At 44.1% G+C, this 17,626-nt stretch overlaps 1 protein-coding gene across 2 annotated transcripts in view; it reads left to right on the plus strand.

The window, feature by feature from the left end:
- epha8 (EPH receptor A8) overlaps positions 1–17,626 on the plus strand; it is a 262,547-nt gene that overhangs the window by 7,101 nt on the left and 237,820 nt on the right. For both annotated transcript variants that reach the window (XM_033047998.1, XM_033047999.1), the window contains exon 2: positions 8,073–8,137. In XM_033047998.1, the coding sequence (XP_032903889.1) occupies positions 8,073–8,137 (65 nt within the window). The remainder of the gene's footprint in view (positions 1–8,072; positions 8,138–17,626) is intronic.

Consider the following 17,626-nt stretch of genomic DNA (forward strand, 5'->3'; position numbering starts at 1 on the left):
CATCTGCAGTTCCTTTCTACATATTCGAGGTATTGGTCTGGTATTGCTTCAAATCCAAATTACAATTAAGAACCCATTAATACTGCAGGTGACACGTGGACTAATGTCTGGACCAGTTCACGATGGCTTTCTTCAATTCGGGAAAGGCCTCGTGAAGAGTGCCTGGTACACTGTACTAAGTTATTTGCAGTATATATATATCAGACTGTTGGGAGAGTTGTATTTAGGTCGGTAAGGCAGCACACTTGGTGATCACAGGCGGGTCCCAATGCTGTCGTTTGAGGACGTTACGGGGACGCGGGACTCGATGTGCTTCCATCAGGGGCATTGCGGTTGTACCATACATTAGATCCACTCGGACTAACGTGTACAATACCACTCTCCGCACTGCAGGAAGAGTGCGGTAGCAATAGAGGGAGCGCAGAAAAGATTCTCCAGGAGGAAGAAGGATCCCGACCTGAAACGTCCACTTTCCATGTTCGCCGGCGCTGATGCCTGTCCCGCTGAGTTACTCCAGTACTTTGGTCTTTTTGTTTATTAACCAGCATCCGCGGGTCTTTGTTTTTCACCAGGGGGATGCCTGGGATGCGATAGTTGTCACGAGAGGATTTTCACTGGAATATGTGAGGCAGAATGTTGGCGTTGTAGAGGTTTACAAAATTATAAGGGCGGAGATAGGCACATTTTTGGGAGACAGAGTCGTGGAGTAGCCCCCAGTAGCATCACAGGAGAACATGGACAAGCGATGTTCCAATTCTTTTTCCAATTTTAGACTTTACTATAGTCGGGGTGGCGACCACTCACTGACTGCCGAGCACTGCGGACTAACTATAGGGGATTCTAAATGCACATTCCTTTTGCAACTATAGGGGAATCTTTGAGGGCACGGATTTGAGGTGAGAGGTGAAATATTTAAAAGGGGACCTGAAGGGTATCCCCCCACCACAAAGGACGGTGGTTATCTTGCAGGGGAGATAGTTGAGGGGTATACAATTACAATGCTTAAAAATAGTTGGACAGGTAGTTGAATCGGAAAGAGTGGACTATTACGACGTCAACGCTGCTAAATGGAATTGGCGTCGATAAGTCAACACGGCCAAGAGGGAGGACGCCCCTTTATTCTATGTCCAACCAATCTCAAGAAGGGTCTCGATCCGAAACGTTACCCATTCCTTCTCTCTGGAGATGCTGCCCGTCCCGCTGAGTTACTCCAGTATTTTTGGACTATCTTCAGTGTGAACCAGCATCTGCGGTTCCTCTCTTCACATCTATCGACCGCGTCCATCAGGGAGCGGGTAGATTAAATATCTGGCAAAGAGTTTAGGAAGGAACCGCAGATGCTGGTTTATACCGAAGACAGCCACAAAATGATAGAGTAACTCAGCGGGCCAGGCATCATCTCAGGAGAAAAGGGATAAGTGACGATTCGGGTCGAGACCCTTCTTCAGAGGGGTTCCTATCTTTCTTTCAGTCACTATCTGTATCTTTCAGTTACAGTTCGCGCCCGGACCTATGTATTTCAGGCAATGTTTGCGCTAAAGAGAAGCTGGCGGCTGTCGAGGAAGTTTGGCGGGATTGAAGAGGGAAAGTGGGTCATAGTTAGCGGTAACTTCAGCACCCTCGTGTCTCCGGCTCCAACACCCACGTGTGACCGGGCGGTCAATATACAATAGGTGCAGGAGTAGGACATTCGGCCCTTCGAGCCAGCACTCCGGTCCTCCGGTGTATTTGGCACTAGGGAGAACATGTCATGTTACTTTAGGATGAAAGTTACACAGCGAATCAGCAGTTCCAAAGCGAGCCGTTCGGCCCAACATGCCCTTGCTGGCGCTCTCACAACCCTCCCCTCATTGCGGTTACCCGGTGCTGAATCAAGCGGGCGATGAATTGGCTGCAATCATAAATCGACCAACCGGACATGTCCTCGGACCTCCACTCCAACAACTGTGGTCTCCAAAAACCTTCGCCTCCCCAACCCAGAGACCCCCCGAAAGCCCCCTCGCCCCCTGCACCGATCCACCCGACCTCTCCTCTCCTCCACGGAGGCCGCTCTTCCAGCGCACGGTGCTGTAGACATTCCCAGTTGTCTGACCGTCTCCATGGTGTTTGTAACTCCAACGCAAGTTGACCCAATGGTCCTTAAGAGACACCTTTTAACTTCTAAGCATGCCAGTCTTCGCCCTATTTGGTTTCGAAGTCGTATCTGACCAAGGGGGTAGTGGGTACTTTGGGAACAGTAGATCCAAAATCACACCATCTCCAGCTCTGACATTAGATGAGACCGCGGGGCGAGGGGCGAGGGGCGAGCGAGGTGGGTCGGTACTGTGTGGAGATAAACCATGCCTTGAATAACCCCAGCCTGACCTCTGTGAGCCGGTGGGGCTGCTGTCGATGGGGCAATGCTGCGTTCGTGGTCTCCAGAAGTGAGAGAGGGTGCTGACCGATACGGCTGTATAGCCCCCGCTGAGAGATACGATGCGAGGTCTGGAGAGTGTGTTCGAAGATTGGGAACAAATTCATAAATTATAGGAGCACAATTAGGCCATTCGGACCATTGAGACTATTCCGCAATTCAATCATAGCTCATCTATGGTTCGCTCTCAACCCCATTCCCCTGCCGTCACCCCATAACCCCTGACACCCGTACTAATCAAGAAACTGTCAATCGTTGCCTTAAACATATACATTAACTTGGCCTTCACCGCCGTCGGTGGCAATGAATTCTACCCTGTCTACAGATATTCCTCATCATCTCCTTTCTAAAGGAACGTCCTTTTATTCTGAGGCGATGGCCTCTGGTCCTAGACTCTCCTACTAGTGGAAACATCCTCTCTTCCTCCACTCTATCGAGGCCTTTCAAGATTCGGTAAATTTCAATGAGACCCCTTCCCTCCTCCCCATCCCCCCTCATCCATAACCGACTACAGATAACCCCAGCCGTCAAATGCTCATCATATGTTTACCCAGTCGTTCCAAATGGCTGGGATAGAATTCCCACGGAGGCCGTTTCTGCTTCTGTTGGAACAGACAGTTTGACCTTGAGCACACGAGTAAACCTGTTGAACATTTTGGCTCTGGATTCCTGTGTTTTAATCAGTACGGCATTACCTCCGGAGTTGTTTCCTCCACCGCTATAGGGTGCGCACCTCGAAAGTGGTTTCAAGTTGCGCGGGCAGGTTACATTTCTGTCCACTTTCTTCATTAAGAAGCTCCCGTTGACCCCACAAGAACGAGCAGCCCACGCCATCCTTTCATCGGTCCCCAGAGCAGCCAAGCGTCCCGACCCGAAACGTCGACGACTGCTCCATTCACCTCCACAGATGCTGCCTGACCCACTGGTCGTTTTTGCATTCAAGGTCCCAGCATCTGCGATCTCTTGCGTGTCCCCTTTAAAAAGTGCAGGGCGACTTTGAGGCACTAGTTAGCTCCAGCTGCAGCCGGCCAACGGGAGTTCCATCGTGTGGCAATTAATGTAAAAACACAGTTAGCACAAAACACAGAAAACTTGATTCTCAACAGAGAGTACAAAGGTTACACGTTGCCTGCACCAGCACTCCAACAAGGCTCAAGGGGTTTATTGTACACAATGGGCGCACGGTGACTTTGCGTCTGATGTAAGTATTAAGGGGAGAGGAGGAGAGGGGAAGGGCATGGGTGGGGGTAAATATAGAGGTGAGGAGAATCTAATGGCAACACAAAATGGATGGCGGTGAAATCCAGCGCTGCTTTTGCACACATGCTCATATAAATTGATATTGAGAATTTCGGAAATAAAGATGGCATTGTATGTTGCACTGTGAGAAGTAAAAGTGGCGTAGAGTACAAAACGCCACATGGGGAATTAGAGGCGCCAGAAAGTTGGGAATTTGCAACGTTTTCAAATTAGTGCACACAGGTGATTTGTGAAGCATTGCACACTAGGACATGTACACATGAGGGGTGTAAGGGAAAACAAAAACGGGGAGCTTGGGATCCATCCCCACAAAAGAGAGATTAATATCAATTAAGGGCCCTAATTAGTGAAGAATTAAGGGGAAGTCAAGGAAGAATTAGGGACATTGGAATTTGGTATGAATGGAATATTGGGGGGCAAGATTTTAGTTTATTGTCACATGTACCGAGGTACAGTGATAAGGGAATAACGTTTAGTGCAAGGTACCCGATCAAAGGTTCGCCAATGAGGTAGGTAGTGTAGATGTAAAGGGAGGTACAGTGGCTCCACTACATGGGTACATAGGCTGACGGAAATAGGGTAATTTGAAGTATCAGCAATAGCAAATTAAGGGGTCTGGAAAAAAATATAATACAATACATCATGGAAACAGGGCTATTTGGCCCAATTGACTTTGCTGACTATTTATATTGAGTCCAATTAGATGGGAATAAGAAACACCTGTGAATGTGGAATTGGAGTCACTGAATTTCAGGAACTGAGCCACCAGTAAGTAAGTGGGATGGCAGGGACGTCCATAGATGAGGATTTAGGGACTTTTGTAATTGTGAAATTAGGGATATCAAAAACATGGTGTATTAGGAGACTGGTAAGGGACACCAGAACAACTGCAGCAGGGAAAGGAAATTGTAGGTTTGCACTATTTGCAGAACGAGAGACATTACAAAATGGAGAACAGCACACTATAGCAAATAAGGGAAGGAGGTTGACACAAGTAAATAAGGTGTTGGGTCATTGGAAAACTCGAAATCTTGGGCACCGATATCATCGAATTTGGGGAACTAATAATTGAAGGATTTGATCCATCAGGTAATGAGCCAAGGAGGGTGCATTTTTAAAGTTAATGGGAAAATTGGGACAGTTGGGAAACAGGAACACTGGAACATGATGATTTGAAGTACTTATGAACTGACAATTAGTGGGATCCATAGAAAGGGAGTTGGGAGTATAGATCAATATGGAATTGGGAACATGAGTAAAAGGGGCAATATTGGCAATAGTAACTAGGGAAGCCAGGACACCAGTAATCAAGGGCAGTAAGGAAAGACAATTTAAGGTAATTTAAAATGGCAGATCCAAGGTCACCAGGCCATGGGGGAAATAGGGGCACATGTAAATTATGTATCTGTAGTCCCATTACATGGGCAATAAGGCACATTGTTAATTGGGAGTTAGGAACATCAGAAAATGGGCATTTGTAAATGTGGAAATAATTATTATATTAAATGAGATCCTGGAGACCTGTGAGTAAGGAATTTGGGTCCTCAGGAAATGAACAATCCAGGGCATTAAGGAACCTTTACACCAGCAAGTGAGGAAAAGCAAGGCACCAGTAAATGAGGTGCCGGTACTGGAGGAACTTGGGGTCATAAATAATTAGACACCAGAGAGATCTTGGTTATTTGAAAATGAGGAAATGGGATTAACATAAATTGGAGGTAATTGTAGAAGCACAATTTGGGGCACCGGTAAATGGTGAAACGGAACACTTGAAGTGAAAAATAGTTATTGGAGAGCGGTATATGGGGAATTAATCGTGCCAGTGTTTGGGAAATGAGCAATGACAGTGAAATAGGAATCAGCGGCTTCAGTCATGATAGACTTGTGGACCCAGTAGTTTGAGATTTAGTGACATTGTAAATCTGGAATTAGGAGCAAGTAATTTGAGAATCACATCAGCAGACTGTGCATGGGACTGCGTAAATCAGGTGGATAGACACCACATGCTGGAGTAATTCAACGGGTCAAGTAGCATGTCTGGAGGAAGAGGATAGGTGATGTTTTACGTTGGGCCCCTTTTTTCACTTGATTAAAAAGTCCTGACCCAAAAGGTCACAGATCCTTTTCCTCCAGAGATGCTGTATTACTCCAGCACTTCGTGTCTATCTTTGGTATAAACCAGCATCTGCAGTTCTTTGTTTATATAATTTAGCTGGATGTTCAACAGGTGGGTTGTATATTATCCCGGTCTTGCAATGACCAGTGTGACCATCAGGTCATGTGTGAATTGTCACCACTTCTGGTTTGCTGCATTTGTTAACATTGTGTGGCCTGAATTTCCTGACAGGATCGGAGGCTAAGAATTTTCTATAGAATTTAAAGAGAAAAGTAATTATTTTATATCTTTATCTTTTTAATCACGTTATGGTATTTTCCGTGTTATTGTTTACACTGCTGTTTTCATGTCTGGCCTTCAATGAGCTGTGACAATTCTTAATATTACAAGAGGTACTTCAGACTGAAGAACAGGTCACCCATTCCTTCTCTCCAGAGATGCTGCTTGTCCTGCTGAATTTTGTGTCTATCTTCAGTGTAAACCAGCATCTACTTTTCTTTCCTACACCTTCCTATAGTCTCTCTTCTACAGTATTCTTGCAGTAATCTTAAAAAGCATCTTGTTAGGTTGTACCATAACTTCCCTGCTCTTATTCTCTGCCCCAGCTAATGAAGGCAGGTATCCTGTGCGCTTTCTGTGTCCTGACCTACATTTTTTTCTTTAGTCAGCAAGACTACGGACGTTTTATCAGGTCATATATTTTGTTACTGTTGGAGGGTGTTCATACTTGTTGCAAAAGTATCTCCACAACAAAATGTTTCATTGGCTGTTCTTGTTTTTGTTTTTGGACATCCTGAACTTGCAGTAGTAATGGTAGGCCTATCCTCTTCCTTTCCTTTACATAGAAACATAGAAAATAGGTGCAGGAGGAGGCCATTCGGCCCTTCGAGCCAGCACTGCCATTCATTGTGATCATGGCTGATCGTGGCTGATCGTATATACATTGTAATATATTCTTCCACAGCTTCTGCTGTCCATTCCTTTTCCTATTTCCGAACCCAAACACAACTCTTCAAGGTTCATGCTATCTTTCTAGCAACATCAAACTAGATATTATGAGCACCCTGTGGAAAAAAATATCCTGGCATTTCCACCAAAGCAGCCTAGCAACCCATTCCGCAACCCAGGGCGGCATAGTGGTTCAGCGGCAGTGTTGCTGCCTTGCAGCGCCAGAGACCTGGGTTTGATCCTGACTACGGGTGTTATCTGTACAGAGTTTGTGCATTTTCCCTGTGACTGTGTGGGTTTTCTCCAGGGTCCCCGGTTTCTTCCCACACTCCAAAGATGTACAGGTTTGTAGGTTAATTGGCTTATGTAAATTGTCCCGAGGATACGATACAATAAAACTTTCTTCATCCCCGGAGAAAAATTGGTCTGCCAACAGTCATGGCACTCAACCGGGTACTTGAAATTAAAAGTGAAAAAGACAAGCGACTGTTGGCTACCTGCCGTGTGCACAGCATCTTATGTATAGGATAGTGCTAGTGTAGGGGGTGATCACTGGTCGGCGTGGACTCAGTGTATCTTTATTGTCTAAACACTTAAGGTCACTTTTCCTGAAGTATCGCCATAGGACACTTTAGTGTTAATAACTAATGCTCCTGTCCCACTTAGGAAACCTGAACGGAAACCTCTGGAGACTTTGCGCCCCACCCAAGGTTTCAGTGCGGTTCCCGGAGGCTCCCGGAGGTTTTTTGTCAGTCTTCTACCTGCTTCCATTTCCTGTAACCTCCGGCAACCACCTGCAACCTCCGGGAACTGCACGGAAACCTTGGGTGGGGTGCAAAGTCTCCAGAGGTTTCCGTTCAGGTTTCCTAAGTGGGACAGGGGCATAAGTGTCTAACTATCTAACCCACTTGCAGAGCCAAAAAGTTGCACTAGTTCTCAGCCATTTGTCGCTGGCAGTGTACATATGTCCTCGTCTATTGGAATCCCATCATGCTGCTGTCGTCCAAGGTTGCAAAGGACGGGGAAATGTACATGCACGATAGAAGTAAAATATTAATCAGGCAGATAATTATTTTAAAGGGGCATTGTGAATTTCTAACTTGTTAGAACTTTGTTCTCTTGGCAAAAAGATCATGTTGCATTTTGAGGCAATTTCTTTAATAGAATTAATTTATTATTACTGTATGCCAGTCCACAGGCTGGACTGGATCAATTCTTTACTGGTTTTAAATCCTTGCTTACATTAATAGCTTTTGTTCAAAGATGTTTTGCATTGAGGAGTCAAAAGTGTATTTTGTGCAGTAAACATCACAAATATTCCTCCTTCTGTTTCAGTCAATCTGCTGGATACGGCATCAATACAGGGAGATTGGGGGTGGCTGGTGCATCCTCACAATGGGGTAAGTGAAGTTACTCTGCAAAGCCTGCTGACAATTAAATACATTAATCTTATGAGACATGTCAATAGTTCAAGTGATGGAAGTTTGTGTTTACCATTTTTCCTTAAGTTTGAACTGTGAAGAAATGTTGAGACTAGGAGTTTGGTTGTTGAAGGTATGTTAGCATTTTTCTGCTTATAGATGCACAAAAAATAGGTGCAGGAGTAGGCCAATCGGCTCTTCGAGCCAGCACCGCCATTTAACATGATCATGGCTGATCATCCAGAATCAGTACCCTGTTCCTGCTTTCTCCCCATTTCCCTTGATTCTGTTAGTCTTAAGAACTATATCCAACTCTCTCTTGAATACATCCAATGAATTGGCCTCCACTGCCTTTATAAAGTATTTCCTTAATTTTTGTCATCACTTCAGGGTGTGATGTAATTTGGTTGAGTAGTATTCTGTCTAATTGCATTTGATAAGTTGTGAATCTCTGCATACTAGCAGTAGACAGCATACTGAGGGAATATGGACCACCAGTGTGGCTTTGAGGAGGAGACACCCCTAAGACACAAAGGTGACTTGGCAGATAGGGCGATCGCTTGCTGGGAAGGTCTATCTTTCCAGAATGTTTCGGGAGCAGAGATGTTAGTGCAACTAATGAGGAGCAATATGTCTGGAGGTTAAGAATTCCAAGGCAAGATGGGAATGAGATCACTGCGATCCTGTCAGCTGTTGGGTCCAGAGCTCCATGGTTGAATTGGGACAACTCTACCCAGGGAGAAGAAACAGGTGTTAGGAAGCCGTAAGGCATTTACTTCTTGAAAATGCAAGTAGTGAATGCACAGACCGATAATCACATCTAAGGACGCTTGCATCTCTTCTGTACATCACAGCTTCTATGGTCCCTGCAGTATACTGTATATGCCTGGTCAGTTTTAGACAGCCTAAATTGCATTACTGCACACTTGTCTAAATTAAGTTCTATATGCCATGGTTTTGCCTTCCCTCCCAAGATGATCATTATTCCCCTGTTCTTGGGCACCAACTTTCACTATTAAAAGCTCTACCATCCTCCATGTTGAGAGCAAACTTACTCGATATTCACATAACAAATAGCAAATATCCCTGTGGTACACCATGTGGTGTCAGACTTCCTGGCAGAGAAACAATCCTCCACCACCTCTCTCTGGCCTTTATCACCAAGCCAATTTTGGATCCAGTTTGCCAAAACATCTGACATTGCCATGCTGACTACTCCACTCTCAGAATTCTGGGCTCACTGTTTATTATAAACGTCCCTGGGCCAAACGCTTCATTGTAGCTGGGCATTCAGTATCCTGCAGCAAGAGTGTTTGGTCAACAATGGAAGGCTTTTTCAATATCAACAAAGCGCAAGCTGGACTACTTGGTTCCAACAATTGCTCGAGCTGAGCATCTTTCAGGCAAAAGCACGCTCAATGATTAACCTGAGTATTCAATTGCTCTGTAACTGAACCTTCTGAATTTTGTAGTCGGCAGGGCAGTACTCTGCATACCGCTAACTTGGACAATTTTACATTATTATCAAGCCAATTAACCTACAAACCTGTAAGTCTTTGGAGTGTGGGAGGAAACCGAAGATCTCAGAGAAAACCCACGGGGAGAACGTACAAAACTCCGTACAGACAGCACCTGTAGTCGGGATCGAACCCGGGCCTCTGGCGCTGCATTCTGCTCTAAGGCCGCAACTCTACCACTGTGCCACAGTGACTGATGTCTGAATACCCATAAAGCATTTAGGGCACTGTGGTTAAGCCGCAGCCTCTTAGTTCCAGAGACCCAGTTTGGATCCTGACCTCGGGTACTGTATGTGTCTTGCGTGTTCTCTCTGTGACCATGGGTGATCAGGTTTCCACCCTCGTCCCAGAGATATGCGGGTTTGTAAATTAATTGTCCTCTGTAAATTGCCGCGAGAGTGTAGAGAGTGGATGAGAAAGTGGGATAACATATAAATAGAATGGCTGGTGTGGACCAAGTTTAGTTTGGAGACACAGTGTGAAAATTTGCCCTTCGGCCCACCAAATCCATGCTGACCAGTGATCACCCAGAAACTAGCACTATCCTAGACACTAGGCACAATTTACAGAAGCCAATTAACCTACAAACTTGTTGGGCTGAAAGGCCTGTTTCCTTGCTGTATCTGTAAACTAAACTGAGTATGCATGCATATAGTAGTTCTCCGAGGCTGCTTCGATAGATCCTGAAAATTCATCTACTCTGCCTTGTAAAATAAAAAGGAAAATAGTTAAAAAAATAAATAAACAAATCGTAATGAAGTGGTTCACTTCAAGTTTACCTCCAAGTTGCACGCCATCTCAGTGTGGAAGTATCTGTCCTTCCCCTTGTTGTCTTCTAGCATCTACCATTTACTATCTACCTCATTGGTGATCCTGCGGCTAGCTTTGATCAGACTTTACTGGCTTGACCTTGCACTAGACATTATTCCCTTGTGTATCTATACACTGTAAATGGCTCTATTGTAATCATGTATTGTCTTTCCGCTGACTGGTTAGCACGCAACAAAAGCATTTCCCTCTACCAATTCTGGTACATAATTTTCACTCTCCCAGCAAACATGTGACAATAAACTAAACTGAACTGATAATGGCGAGCTCTCTCACCAGATCACTGAGCCACAGACATTGATCGTTGCCAGTTCATTGTTACTGCTGGGGATTGTGTGCCTCTTCATCTGTGAGAAAGTGAGAGCACTGGTCTTACTATGTGACTGTGTGATGCCTGCCATACTTAAAGCCCTTGTGGTTACATGTGTGCTGTAGATGAGATGTGAATATGAGTAGTGAGGCTCAATAGAGAATGCCTAACAGAATAACTTCTGAGTTTCATGACATTTCATAGGTGCGGTGGAGATGAGGGGTTCTCCAAGTCATATACAGCCTGACTTGCTAAGTTCTTCCAGCAGTTAGTTAATTGCTCAAAATTCCTGCATCTGCAATTTCTTGAGTCTCCATCTATTCTCTCTCACACGCTCCTTCCAATTTCTCCCCAATTTTCTTGCCCCCATTTACATTCAGGAGAAAATAGACTTGAAGCATAATTGGAGCAAGGAAGCATGAAATATCAGAATTAAGTTCCTCTTCTCAGGCAGTTGAGCAGCAATGAGGGTGACTTGCCTCCACTCCAGTTCCATGGGTTCTGAGGTCAACGCAGGAAGTGTTGGGCAGGTGTGTAGTGTAGGACCCGTTGCCGCACTCCCACCACCTTTGCCAGTTAACCAACCGGTACGTCTTTGGGATCCTGGAGGAACCCGGAGATCCTGGACGAAACCCATGCGTTGATGAGGAGAATGGGCAAACACCACACAGACTGCACCTACTGTCTGTACTGATCCAGGGCCCCGTACACTGTGTGGCAGCAGCACCATGTGTTGCGTCCCCATGACGCAGGCCACTCAAAATGGAGTAGGAGAAACCAGGAAAGAACTGCGATCTTTTCATCCCTCCGGTAGCAGAAATGGCCATTACATTGAGCATGTCCTATCCCACTGATGCCACAAACCCTGCATTCCACATTTATCTCAGAATGAACAGGACTTGATCTCAGAACGAACAGAAACAATTCTGCCTCTGCTGCTGAACTGTCCAAGTAGAGAGACACAAAATACTGGAGTAACTCAGCAGGACAGGCAGCATCTCTGGAGAGAAGGAATGGGTGATATTTCGGGTCTGGACCCTTTCAGACTGCTAGTCCATGTAAAGGGCAGTCCAACACCAATCTGATCCCCGAAACACATGGATATGCAAAGAATAGAGGGGTGTGAATCATGTCCAAGCAGATGAGATTATTTTATTTTGATGTCAGGTTCAGCACAAACATTGTGGGCCAAAGGGCCCATTCCTGCAATGTACGATTCTATGTTCTAAGAGGAACCTTGCTCTAGCTTTCATTGTCTTTGAACCTTTTTTCACCTCGACACAACTCAGAACACAGGGTGGCACCGCGATAGAATTGCTGCCATACAATACCAGAGACTTTGGTTTGATCTTGACTGCGGGTGCTGTCTGTATGAAGTTCATAGACGTAACCATGTGGGTTTTCGATTTCCTCCCACATTCCAGTTGTACATTTTGTATGTAAATTTGGTTCTGTAAATTGTCCCTGTTGTGTAGGATAGTGCTAGTGTATGGGGTGATCACTTGGTGTTGGCTTGGTGGGCCAAACAGCCCATTTCCACGCTGGATCTCTGAAGTAAAGTCTCAAGTAAACTCACTATCTGTCCACGCTGTTGCGTTGTGTGGAAGCAGTGATACAATCCCTAGGTCTTTATTGTCCAGTTGCACAGTCCTTCTGTCGACAGGGTTGACCTACATCTGCGGGTTCAATAGCTGATTAAAGGGAAGCCTTTACTGCACCAGTTATAAACCAAAATCTCCAGTCTTATCTACTAAAAATCTCAAAGTTAACAAGATAAAATATTCAGATTGTTATGGGGTAAAGAACGAAGCATCAATTATTCGTGACTCTTGTCCTCTATGTAATTGTGCCACATATTTGGTCATTCACTGCATTTATGCCAACACCACTTTTAGCAATGAAAATATTTCAATCACACTGACAAATATTAACATGTCAGTTGTCAAAACAGAAAATGCTGGAAGCACTCAGTGGTTCAAGTAGCTGCAGTGCGGAGCGGAGCAGGGTTGATCTTTGGTCAAGGGCTTCTCAGCAGAATTGGAAAATGAGAAATTAAATGGGGAAGGGAGAAGAGAACAGAGGAAATAAAATGCGATAAGGTGCAGACCAAAAATGATCCCTTCGGTAAATGGAATCAAAAGGCAGGTTATTGTCTAAATGAAAATAAGCTGTGATGGCACTGCAATCAATTGCTGCCTTACAGAGCCAGAGACCCGGGTTCGATCCTGACCATGGGTGCTTGTCTATACGGAGTTTGTATGTGACCGCATGTCCCCACACTCGTGCAGATTTGTAGGTTAATTACCTTCTGTCAATTATAAATTGTCCCTACTGTGTAGGATAGTGCTGGTGTGCAGGGTACACAAAAATGCTGGAGAAACTCTGCGGTTGCAGCAGCATCTATGGAGCGAAGGAAATAGGCAACGTTTCAGGCCGAAACCCTTCTTCAGACCTTCTTCGGCCAGAAACGTTGCCTATTTCCTTCGCTCCATAGATGCTGCTGCACCCGCTGAGTTTCTCTAGCATTTTTGTGTACCTTCGATTTTCCAGCATCTGCAGTTCCTTCTTAAACACTGGTGTGCAGGGTGATTGCTGGTTGGCATGGACTCAGTGGGCCGCAGGGCCTGTTTCCACACTGTATCTCGACAGTTTATAGTCTAAGATTGAAAATGCATGAAGTATAGAGAGATTTAGCTGCATTAGAGGCAGTCCAAAGGAGATTCACTTGGCTAATTTCAAGGGCACAGTGGCACAGCTGGTCGAGCTGCTGCCTCACAGTGCCAGAGACCCCGGTTCAATCTTGATGTTGGGTGCAGTCTGTGTGGAATTTCCATGCTCTCCATGTGGTTTTCCTCCATGTACTCCGGTTTCCTCCCACATTCCAAAGACATGCGCGTTTGTAGGTTATTTGACCACTGTAAATTGCCCAAAGTGTGTAGAGAGTGGATGTGATTGTTGGATAACAGAACTAGTGTGAATGGGTGATCGATGCACTTGGTTAACTAAAGAGTTTGATTCCATGCTGTCTCTTTCAATCAATTCCTGGGATTCCTATCAACAGAGGCTAAAAGATTGGGGTCTGCATTTTTTTTGAATTTGGAAGAATAAAGGGCCTGTCCCACTATGGTGAGTTTATTAGCGAATTAGGAATGTTTCATGGTCCTGTTGTCTCGCTGAAAATTTGGCATCCTTCGACAAAGTAGAACACCTCCTACGACCTCCTTGGACTATGTAGAGAGCCTCTTACAAATTTGTAGAAGACCTCCTTCAACTATGTTGAAGACCTCCTTCGACTATGTTGAAGACTAGCTTCGACCAGCTTTGATTTAATTGTCGATGCTCTCTGGAAAATTGGACACCCAATAGTGGAGAGTGAAGACAACCACCTTCGACTTCAGACGACTACACCGAGAGCAAACTACGACAAGCTATGAGTGGCTACAGCTCACCTTCGATAACATGCTGACCTACTTCGACCTAATTCGACTAAACCTACGAGTAAAAAAGTATACATTTTTTCCATGCCGACCAATTTTTACCACAGAAAAATGTTCAGCCTGCTGAAAATGTTTCCTCGACAAAACTGAGAGCGCGAGTAGTAACCACTATGCGGGAACCCCTCTCAACCATGAAAAATACTTACCAGTGACCACCTACGACCACGTGTTGACCATGCTGCGAGCTTGTGGTGAGCGCAAACTCTCCTAAACTCGCAGATAAACTCGCCATAGTGGGACAGGCCCTTAAGGCATGAACCTAGTGAACCATAAGATCATGCAGAGAGTTGATAGAGCAGATTTTGAGACTTTTCACTGGTGGGAGAGTTTTGATTGAGGAACATAGTGACAGGACAAGAGAGAGAGAGGGGGGGGGGGGGCGGCAATTATTTAACACTGAGTGTGAACTTCTTACTAAGTGTTGAATATCTAGAGTTTTCTGTCTCAGAGTTGTGGAGGTTAGATCGTTAGAAATATTTAAAATTGAGTTGGGGGAAAAAATGGTAGAAAGATCAGGGGAATTGGGAGCTGTGGACATCTGGCACAGAGGAGGAACTGGGCCTGGTGTAGACCAAATATGCTCCTATTGAATGCAGGGGCAGGCTTGAGAGAACAGTGGGCATACCCCTGCTCTAGTTGTCTTTGTCCTTGTGGAGCCATAGTCACACAGTGTGGAACACTTCAGCCCACACTGACCAACATGTCCCATCTGCACTTGTCCCACTTGCCTGCCTTTGGCACATATCCCTCTGAACCTGTCCTATCCATGTACCTGACCAATTGCTTCTTAAATGTCAAGATAGTCCCTGCCTCGACTACCTCCTCCAGCAGCTCATCCCATGCACCCACCACACTCGGTGTGAAAATAATCACTCTAAGAACCGGTAAAAAAGAGAAATGAACAAAATGAAAGAGAAAATTGCTGTGGAGAGAGGGAAAAATAAAGGACTTTTTTTCCTGAAAATCTTAAGCTCAGCATTGAGTCTCGGGGGTTGCAACCTTCCCAGAAGGATGATGAGACCCTCTTCAAGCTCATGTTTGTCTCAGTTCTAGTTGGCTAAAAGGTTAGTGGAACACAATGGCTACAGCAACAGCATAATGTTATCATGTACCACAATGAGTGCTGCTGGTAATTAATCGGTACGGTGAGTTGAGGTGTTTCAGATCATTCTTGTTGGAGCCTAAAGCTTAACAGACACAGTTCTGTTTGCCCAAAACCTGCTGTTCTTCTGGTTTAAGAAAACGGCAGCAAGTTAATTCTGCTGACTAGCACATTCCAGGGTGGTGAAGTGCGTGCTGAGAGAAATACTGGTGCATTTTACTGTTTTTATGTAGTTTTTGAAAATACTTTTTCAGGCTCTTGAACCCAACTAGTTTTCACACCAGAAGTTGAGCTTCACTTTAGCCTCCTGCTACCTTCCCATGACTGCTCCCTTAACTTCAATTAATATTTCATGGATATGGATGGACTGTAGGGAATGGATCACGTGCAGGAAGAGGAGAGTTTAACTTGGCATCATGTTAGGCATGGAAATTGTGGGCCGAAGGACTGTTTCTGTACTGTAGTGTTCAATTTTCTATGTTTATCATGCATTTATTTTGGGTTTTCTTACTAGCATCCATGTACCAAAGGAAAATGCATCATATTAAGTGGAGAATTGATGGGTTAGTTAGTAATAATCTTTTTTTCTCTTGGTAGAGGTGTTTAAACCAAGAGAGCTTTGGTTTAAAATGAGTGATAGATCTTAGAGAAGATCAAAGGAGGATTTTCCCCGCACGAATCAACACAGACTGAAGGGATGGTGCAGGCAGAGATTCTCACAACACTTATAAAGCATCTAGACATGTACTTGTGCCACCAAGGCCTAGAATATGCTGGACCTAATGTGGAAAATGGGATTAACATAGATGAGCACAATTGTCGGCATGGACATGTTTGGCCGAAGGACTTGTTTCATGCTCGACTACATTATGCTTCTGGCAATTGGCTACAAATATCCTAGCAGCATGTTTCATGTTCTTGTTCCTCTCTAGGCAGGGATAGGAAGACTTTGCAATGATTCTCCTATATTGATATCTTCTTCTTATCGAGTCCACATACAAGATTAGAAGTTGTTCAGCCAGAGCTGAACGCACTTCTCGGCATCTGCATACAATGGTGTCTGTCTTGCTTCTTGTGCGTGGTGGTGGTAAGATTGGTGGAGACAGGGCCGTGACGTGAACGCTCTTTCCTTGACCCCTATTGATGACTGATAGCTGTGTTCTGATTAATAAGTGCAAATGCTCTGTCTTTATATGATCAAAATTATAAAATCATTAAATTATTATTCCACTTTGTTATTCAAGTGATAAGGGTCCCAGCCTATTCATCCTGTTATAACCATCCATGTAAATGCCTTGTGTATCCTCTGCAGTGTCTCTGGAGCGTCACTATAATTTGACCATTGGCATTGTATACATTGATATCACTGAGCTTTTTGCATTACTTTTCAGTTCTCTCACTCTAAAACGCTCGTGTGTGGCTTGGTTTTGTACGGCTTTATAGATTTCTGTTTTATTCTCCAAGATATTTTCGACCCTTGACTCCAATCTGGGTGTATTTTCTAATTGTTTCATCTTGTTTCTTTCTTATCGAAATGCAGTGTCTGTCTTCACTGAAAATCAATCATCAAAAATGTCAATTTTGTAAATTTATGAATGTTTTGTAATTTGTTATGGCTCTCTTTATTGACAATCTCACCCAGTTTAATGCCATCGGTAAATTATTAATTGTTTTGTTAATTCCAGAATCTTAATTATTCATAAAAATTGTAAACATTAATAATGACTCAATTCCCAATTTATTGAATAACCATTAGTACATGCTCTTCTAATTTCCTGATCTATATACTGACTAGTACTATGATCACTATTAAATGGTCCCTAAATTACTCTTTATTGTGTTTTCTGCCTTTTTTAATATATTGTCTTTTAACCATAATAGTTTCACGTCTATACATTTTCAGGCCAACCTCCATGTTGTCTTTATCTCGGATCCTTTTACATTTTGCCGAGCTTTTCTGAAATTTTCAGGAGTATTTTATTTCTAGCTTTGCTCAAGGAATCCACGGCCTTGGAAAGTGTATTAGATCAAATTAGTTTATTATTATGTTTGGTATTAGTTCAAATACCTTGTTGTAAATGCTCCATGCATTCAAAGTTAATGACCATATTTTCATCATTTTATAAATGTTTTACCTCCTAGCCTTTGAATTACTGTTATATCCACTGTCTGTACCTGAAGCTACACGATTTAACCCTATTCATGAATGTTCTC

This window comes from Amblyraja radiata, chromosome 31, assembly GCF_010909765.2.
Source record: "Amblyraja radiata isolate CabotCenter1 chromosome 31, sAmbRad1.1.pri, whole genome shotgun sequence".
NCBI classification, from domain to species: Eukaryota; Metazoa; Chordata; class Chondrichthyes; order Rajiformes; family Rajidae; genus Amblyraja; species Amblyraja radiata.